This window comes from Artibeus jamaicensis, unplaced genomic scaffold (genome assembly GCF_021234435.1).
Source record: "Artibeus jamaicensis isolate MK-2021 breed Jamaican fruit bat unplaced genomic scaffold, CSHL_Jam_final contig_233, whole genome shotgun sequence".
NCBI classification, from domain to species: domain Eukaryota; kingdom Metazoa; phylum Chordata; class Mammalia; order Chiroptera; family Phyllostomidae; genus Artibeus; species Artibeus jamaicensis.
The window spans coordinates 54,343,942-54,352,064 of NW_026521486.1; the positions used below are offsets into that span (position 1 = coordinate 54,343,942).

An 8,123-nucleotide genomic window follows, 5' to 3' on the forward strand; every position below is an offset into this window, starting at 1 on the left:
CTTTTAATAATTAAATTTTTTTACCATTTGAAAATAAAATTTACAACATTATGTAAAACTTACCTGTTCCAGGAAGTCTTCCCAGGTTAAAAGTTTCTTTCCCTTTTGTTAGGTCACCTCACTTATTTACCCTGTAGCACTCACATTTATTTATTTTTTTAATTTTTATATTTATTTGAAGCTGGGAGAGAGGGAAAGAGACATTGGTTTCTTATTTCATTTAATTATGCATTCATTGGTTGATTCTTGTACACGCCTGACAGAGAATCAAACCCACGACTTTGGTGTATTAGGATGATGCTCTAACCAAGTGAGCTACACGGCCAGGGCTAACTTTGTTGTTCATTTCACCTTCAGTTTTTTACATAGAAGTGCCCAACAATTCAGAATACCTTTTAAATTCCTTGTTAGCTAGTCTTTCTTTCAACACAGGACTTTACATTGTTTGTTTGTCTTTCTATGAAAGGATTTTGAGCTTGCTGAAGGCAACAATAGACATTAAATTATTATTTATAGATCTAGCAGAGCAGCATATGGGAACAAGTACTTAATATTTGGTGATGATGATGAAGATGAGGCTGAAAAAGTAGAAACTGAAGGTAGCTGGAGTCAAGATGGGTGTTGGGACATGCTGACTTGGCTATTGGGTATGATGGACCTTCCAGGAAGGGCTAAGCTAGGATATGGCCCAGAGGATGGGGAGGAGGGGACTATGTGGATTCTACTGCCTGAAATAGCTCTTGGTAACCTGAGGAATATGGGAGTCAGGAGTTGAGCTGAAGTCACGTGCCTGGTTCTGGCTGGGGAGTGGAGGTGAACAAGGGAGGTTGCCGCCAGGTTCTTCAGGCAGCTGGAAGGAGGAGCAAGGGCTAGAAGAGTTATTTTTAATATTATTCAGTGCACAGAAAGAGGATTTCCCAGTAGGGGAAAAGGGGGTATGATATAGGTAACACAGATACTTCCAGGGCTCAAGCAAATGCATAGGGCTGAAGTGGTGGCAAAGTCGTCTTATGTCTACAGTCCTACTGGATTCAACTACTAAATTCATATTTGGATGTATCTAGGCAGATGCTTTCCTGTCTTTAAGACTCAGTTTTCATTCTTCTGACAAAAGTTGGTTGAAAACTCACCCTTGTGTACAGCACTATACTAATTGGTTTGGTGGTAGAAACTTAGAAATAATGGTATCTATTTTTGTGGAGCTTATAACTTAGTGGAAGAACATACATATATAGATGAAATAACTAGTGAATATAGGATACATGCTACTTTATTTGTCATCCATGTTGAGGGATGGGTTCAGTCAAGAGGGGCTTCCAGGCTGTGTATTTTGAGTCAGTATTTGAAGTTATCAATACAGAATGATGAGGAAATTGGTTCTTTCAAGTGCAGGGAATGAACTAGGAAAAGTTTTCAAAGCTAATCTAATTAGTAGGGTACAAGAACAAATGGGCTTGGCAAGCCTATTGTACCTTGGAATTCTGCAGGACTTCACTCTGTTCAGGCAGAATGTTAATGAGGTCACAGTTCAGTCACGTACCCCAGTTAATTTCTGCCTTTAATCTGGACAGATCCTTCCTCCTCACTCAAAGCAGCTGTTTCACATACATGAGCTCTTAGAGGGAGTGGAACTAGACAAGAGAGTGGGGTTGTCTCTTGAGATCACACGCCCACTGAGAGTTGGCTCCAGGTTACCTGCTGGTTGAGGTGGAGATGCTGAGGGGAAAAGATGTCAGACAAGTTAGCAAAGAAAAAGAAATAAGATCATTCCCTAACTTGGGGTTTTATATATAAATATAAAATAAGGATTAAAATACCTTCCTTACAAAATGTTAACTGTAAGCCAGGGTTCAAGGGAGGACTCCTGCTCATTGAAATCCAGATTAAATGGCTCAAACTTTAAATCAACCCATACCCAGTGGAAAGCCCAAATAAATGCCAGCCTCAAGGAGTGGGGGGAATTGGAAAATTTCTATGTTTCCAGACCCCTGTTTCTGGGCAAGATGTTTCTTTTCCACACCAAGGAGACCCAAAAGAGAACATAATTTTTACTTATTTTATCCCCTCCATCCCACCTACATAACACTACTTGAGTCGTTCCTGAATGTAGAGAGCTTGACTAAGGATTTAGAAAGAAAGCAGCAGAGGGGCTTACAATGTAATAGTATAAACATCATTCATTGTATCAGCAGGCACCAACATCCTTTTTATTTCTTTTTTTATTGTATTTTTTCCATTACCATTTATCCCCTTTATACCACCCCCTCACAATCACAACACTGCTGTCCATGACCATAAGTCCTTTTTCCTCCATCTCTCCACCCCCTAACCACCACCACCATCACCACTATATTACAAATGTCTGTGGGCCCTGGCTGGCGTGGTTCAGTGGATTGAGCGCGGGCCTGCGAACCAGAGTATCGCGATTCGATTCCCAGTCAGGGCACATGCCTGGGTTGCAGGACAGTTCCCAGCAGGGGATGCATGAGAGGCAACCACACACTGATATTTCTCTCCCACTCTTTCTCCTTCCCTTCCCCTCTCTCGAAAAATAAATAAAATATTTTTAAAAATGTCCGTGGGAGAATTTTGATGGCCCTTGGCACCCCACTAGATCATCTGTAAGTGCTCATTCCTCTCTCCCTTTTTTCTTCTTTTGTTCTCCCCACTTTTATCACGAGCATTTTTTCCTACTTGTATGGTTATGAAAAACAGTATAGTGACGTTTCACTCCCTGGGTTCCTCCTGCCCTTGAGGTCTCACCCTTAAGTGCATATTTTTTCCAGACAAAGATGGTTCTCTCCCCTAGAAGTCAGTCTGGTTTTCTCCACCTCAACACCTTTCTTTTTTTTTTTATTTTAAGATTTTATTTATTTACTTTTAGAGAGAGGGGAAGGGAAGGAGAAAGAAAGACAGAAAGAGAAACATCAGTGCTCGAGAGAGACATTGATCAGTTGACTGTCCCACACCCCTAACCGGGGACCTGGCCCCGCACCCCAGACACGTGCCATGACTGAGGATCCACCCGTTGACCTTTCTGTTCTCAGGCTGGGGGCTCAATCCATGAAGCTACACCAGCCAGGGCATCAACTTCTTTGTATAATTATTAAAGGACAAAATATGTAAACTCTTAGCCCAGAGTGTGCAACGTCCATTTCCTTTCTCAAAGACGTAAAGCACAGTACTAAGCTCTATGGAGGCTACAAAGGTGAATAGAATTTATAGAACTATAAACAAGGCAGAATATGATAAAGGCTGTAAGAGATCAACATATATTCGCTGTTGACACACCTTTGTACTTATGTATCAAGCCCATGACCCAGACTGGCCAGGAATAGTAGTTTGCCTGGCGACTTTGCACAACCGGACCATCGCTGCAGCTTCTCACACACATTCCAGTGCCCTTTCTCGCCAGAGGTCTTAAACTACATCTCCCAACAGGCTGCGTTGTCCCCTTGCTTCCTCCCTCTCCCAGTCCCGAGCCATGGCAACCGCGTGACGTGAGGGTGCTGGGAGCTGCGGGAGCAGCGGTCGCGGCTCAGTTCTCGCTCACCCAGCCGCCCGGGCGGGAGCAAGGCCAGAGGAGCCGCCGTCCCGGGCCACCCCCGCTCTCCCTGGACCTGCCCTGCGGGTGCTTCCTGCCGCTCGTCCTCTGGCGTGAGGAAGGCACTGCGGGTGCCCGAGCCGAGGGCTAGGGAGGGTGGCGCGCATGGCCTCCGCGAGCGCGCGGCGGCTCCCGGTCAGGACGCGCGCGGCGGCCCGGAGCTGCTGCGGCCTCCCGCTCCGCCCGGGCACGTGCCCGGCCCCGCCCCCGGGCCTTCCAAGACCGCGGCGACCAATGAGGTGAGAGGGAGGTTCGGGCAGCTGCGAGAGAGGACACGGGGTCGCCTGAGGACCCCGAAGTTCCGTGGTGGAGGATTGCAACCCAGGGATGCTATCGAGGCGGTGGTGGCAGCGGTCGTTCCCTGCAGTCCAGTGTACAGCTTTTGGGGAACCCCTTTTCAACTTATGCGTGAGGGGAAGTTTTCGGGGTGGGTGCCCAACCGGTTCTTGCCCCTCGCGGAAGCCCCGACAGCAACGGGCTTGGCGAAGCGCCGGGACCTGGGATGCTTCCTAGCTTTTTGCAGTAGCAGAGCCCGCAGTCGAAGGCAATTGGCAGTTCGCACGCGCTGTTTTCTTCCCTCTCGTGGCACTGTCCTCAGCCGACCTCGACCTTTCGCACTCGTGACTGCCCGGCGGGTTGCAGCAGGTGCTGGGGGGAGAAGCTTGTCCAGACGACCTTCCTCTGGGATGCGCCTCTCTTCCCCTTCACCTACAAATGGCTGAACACAAAAGTAACCTGAGGTTGTCTCTCCTTTCCTTTTGGGCTTAGATTTCTGGTTTCCGGCAGCCTCCTCTTGCCCCGGGCTGCACAAGTCTTGGCGGCTGAGGCTGGCTTACCTCCCTGCCGTTCCTTCATGGGCTTTGCTGCCCCCCTCACCAACAAGAGAAAGGCTTACTCCGAGCGTAGGATCATGGGGTGAGCATCCTCCCCTGTCCAGCATACCTCCACATTCCCTTCCCCTCCAAACGGATAAACATGTCCAGGTTAGAATGTAAGGGTTAGCAATAGGGCGGAAGATTCATCCCTGGCCATCTCTCCCAGCTGTATTACTGATCGTTTATCCTTCCCTGCCAACCTTTCAACCGTAATTTCCCCTTTCTTTTTGGTTGCCCTGCAGGTACATAAAGTGAAACATGCCTAGAGTTGGACAATGTTAAGACAACAGGGTATTATTTCTCTGCCTACCTAACTATGTATTCTGAGCACAATATAAAATAGCTGGCACTTACTGAGCACTTGCTACTGCTAGCAATTAGACTGCTTAGGTATTTTACAAAGATTTTATTTGATCCTCTCAACAAATGAATATGAACCATATACTATTGTTACCTCTGAGTTGCAGATGAGAAAATGGAGGCACAGGTAATGGTACCTAGGGCTACAATTATTAGAAAGTTGTAAAACTAGGATCTGAGTCCTTGTATGACAGACATGTTCCCCCTAGATGATCCCTGTTAAGATTAAATAGATACTAATTACAAAGGCATTCTGTAAATTTAAAACATAAGGTAACATTACCGTGAAAATTTGCACATTTGCTTCTGGTCATTCCTTCTGTCTTAATTTGTGATCTCTTAATTCCTGAATGCATGGTTAGTTGGCAGAGGTACTGGGGGGAGTGCACCCAGGGAAGGGAGAAGCCTGAACCAGCTGGCAGCTCCTTGACCTCTCTGATTTCTTCCCCTAGGTACTCAATGCAGGAGATGTTCGAGGTGGTATCCAATGTCCAGGAGTATTGCCAGTTTGTGCCTTGGTGTAAGAAGTCTTTGGTGGTATCCAGCCGCAAAGGTCACCTGAAGGCCCAGTTGGAGGTTGGCTTTCCACCTGTGGTGGAACGTTACACCTCTGCTGTTTCCATGGTCAAACCTCACATGGTCAAGGTGAGGCCTATTGGACAGATTGATCAGGAAGTTGTTTCTGTGTTCTCTAGCATTTTTACTTTTAAGGCCAATTTTGACCTTCTTGTAATGATTTCATCTCCACATGTCAAATACTTCTCTCATAAAATATTAGAAGGAAAATGACTTTCCTTATTATAGCCTACCATATCTATTTTAGGTTTTATTCCATCGTATGGTATGATGTTTAATTACCCGACTGTCTTATTTCTAGGCTGTTTGCACTGATGGCAAACTCTTCAATCACTTAGAGACCATATGGCGATTCAGCCCTGGTATTCCCGCCTACCCACGAACTTGCACTGTGGACTTTTCGGTGAGTCAGGAGCCTGTATTACACAGGGCTACAACTGGGGGGGGGGGCAGGGCTGAGGTACTGTAACACCCTTAATTTAAAATACTTAAAAAAAAAAGATTTTATTTATTTTTGGAGAGAAGGGGAAGGAGAGAGGGAAACATCAATGTGTGGTTGCCTCTCAAGTGCCCCCTATTGGGGACCTGGCTGGCAACCCAGGCATGTGCCGATTGGGAATCGAATTGGTGATACTTTGGTTTGCTGGCCGGCAATCAATCCACTAAGCCACACCAGCCAGGGCTAAATTATTCTTTATATATACCTAGCACATAGCACTTTCCAAGTCAGTGATACTTTCCACATGTCTGGCATTTTATCCAACTTGAACATTGTGCTCAGTCCTAAGAGTTTTTGAGGGGCTCTAAGGAATGGGGGGTAGGGGGGAGAAAAGGCACTGAAGAGTGTCCCTGCATTTGGCCAGGGGCCATCCAACATGATCTTGAGGAGTTTCTGACTGTCTTTTACCCATTTCCAGATTTCCTTTGAATTTCGTTCTCTGCTGCACTCCCAGCTGGCCACCATCTTTTTTGATGAGGTTGTCAAACAGAATGTTGCTGCCTTTGAGCGCCGGGCAGCCACCAAGTTTGGTCCAGAAACAGCCATCCCCCGTGAACTTATGTTCCATGAGGTGCACCAGACTTGAGGCAAAAGATTGTTCCTTAGCTTTTCCTCTGCTCTCCACCTAGTTCTCATTTGGCTCCTGCTCTAATCTGAGAGAAGTCTGTGTTGATAATACTGTTTTCTCTCTCAATTCTCTTAGGGCTCTAAGGTGGCTGGAAATGCTGGAGGGCAGAAGTCAGGGGGGTATGGAAAGGACACGTGCTTGGGAACTGGTCAGGCTCACCTCGAGAGCCCTATATGTCTGATGCCTACGGCCTTCTCACAGTGAATTATAATTAGGACTGTGTGCTTATCTCTGAGCGCCGTCAAGGCACCGTAGTGTCTATCCAGGGAAAATAGCAACTTTTCTTTTTTCTTTACCCCCCCCCAATTTTTATTTATTGACCTTAAAGAGAGAGGGAGAGAGAAACATCAGTTTATTGTTCCACTTAATTATGCATTCACTGCTTGATTCTTGTATGTGTCCTCAGCAGGGACTGAATGTGAAACCTTAGCCTATGGGGACAATGACACTCTGAGTTACTCAGCCAGGGTCTTGTCTTTTTCTAAATTTTTATTGATTTTAGAGGAAAGGAGAGAGAGAAACATCAATTTGTTGTTCTACCCATTCACACATTCATTGTTTGACTCTTGCATGTGGCCTGACCGAGGTTCGAACCTGAAACCTTTGGCCTATCAGGATAATTTAACCACCTATCCAGGGCACAACTTTTCTTAAGTATTGAATAAACTGAGCCTTTTCCTCTGACACAGAGGAACTGAAAGGTCAATTACTTTTGCTTGCCTGAAATGCCTCGGGAGATGCCAGAGATCTGGCCACAGCTTGAAATGTGACTTCACTTTCAGAATATTGCCATGCTAGTGGAGAGCCTGGGGCTTTCTTATCATCAGTGCCATGGGGTGAGGAGGGGAAAAAAAACACTGAACAGAGTTGTACTCTTGGGTACAACTTCTTCCACTTGGCCTGAGTTTTTATAATATTTCAATAAATTAATTGTGACAGTGTGAATATGGCTTTTTTATCTTGTTTCTTGGGAGGATAATATAGATCTAGCAGAGTAGAATAAAGTTACGGGGAGTGAAGGTACAAGAAGGCCTCTAGAACACAGTGTCCCTTCTAACTATAGTAGTGTATTCTCCAAGCCAGGACCTAGGACCCGCTCCCTTGCCTATTAATAGACTTTTTCAGAAGGTCAGTTGCAGCAGGAGTCTCACGATAGAATAATCTGATCTCAGATTATTAACTGATCCCCTCAGGACCACCTCATATTTTATGGGCCTTCTTCTTCTTTTTTTTTTTTAAAGATTTTAATTTATTTATCTTCAGAGGGGAAGGGAAGGAGAGAGGGAGAGAAACATCAATGTATGGTTGCCTTTCGTGCGTCCCCTGCTGGGAACTGGCCTGCAACCCCGGTATGTGCCCTGACTGGGAATCGAACCTCGATTGTCTGGTTCGCAGGCCCGCGCTCAATCCACTGAGCTACACCAGCCAGGGCTGGGCCTTCTTAAAGGAGGCTGCAAGAATAGGCATTCCATGAAGTACCAGAGCACCCCAGCGGTTCACACCCTGAGCTAGCCATCCTAACCCTATTTGTCCTTGATGTAGTTGCTTCCTTTCACCCAGTGGGCTGGACCAGTTTCCTTG

At 46.1% G+C, this 8,123-nt stretch overlaps 1 protein-coding gene across 2 annotated transcripts; it reads left to right on the forward strand.

Moving 5' to 3' along the window:
- Positions 1 to 3,501: 3,501 nt before the first annotated feature.
- On the forward strand, positions 3,502 to 7,487 carry COQ10A (coenzyme Q10A). 2 transcript variants are annotated; one of them, XM_037133276.2, is made up of 5 exons: positions 3,504 to 3,843; positions 4,373 to 4,519; positions 5,292 to 5,484; positions 5,717 to 5,818; positions 6,333 to 7,487. In XM_037133276.2, exons 1-5 carry the CDS (start codon positions 3,710 to 3,712, stop codon positions 6,498 to 6,500), a joined length of 744 nt encoding a protein of 247 aa, XP_036989171.1. In that variant the 5' UTR covers positions 3,504 to 3,709; the 3' UTR covers positions 6,501 to 7,487. The 2 variants fall into 2 exon arrangements, with proteins under 2 accessions (XP_036989172.1, XP_036989171.1); XM_037133277.2 differs by lacking the exon at positions 4,373 to 4,519 and having other exon boundaries at positions 3,502 to 3,843.
- The last annotated feature ends 636 nt before the right edge of the window (positions 7,488 to 8,123 follow it).

Excerpts from the sequence above, each read along its gene's own strand:
- COQ10A (XM_037133276.2), top strand. The coding sequence starts at position 3,710 with ATGGCCTCCGCGAGCGCGCGGCGGCTCCCGGTCAGGACGCGCGCGGCG. Across the intron at positions 3,844-4,372 it reads AGACCGCGGCGACCAATGAG|ATTTCTGGTTTCCGGCAGCC; the intron begins GTGAGAGGGAGG and ends TTTTGGGCTTAG. Across the intron at positions 5,819-6,332 it reads CTTGCACTGTGGACTTTTCG|ATTTCCTTTGAATTTCGTTC; the intron begins GTGAGTCAGGAG and ends ACCCATTTCCAG.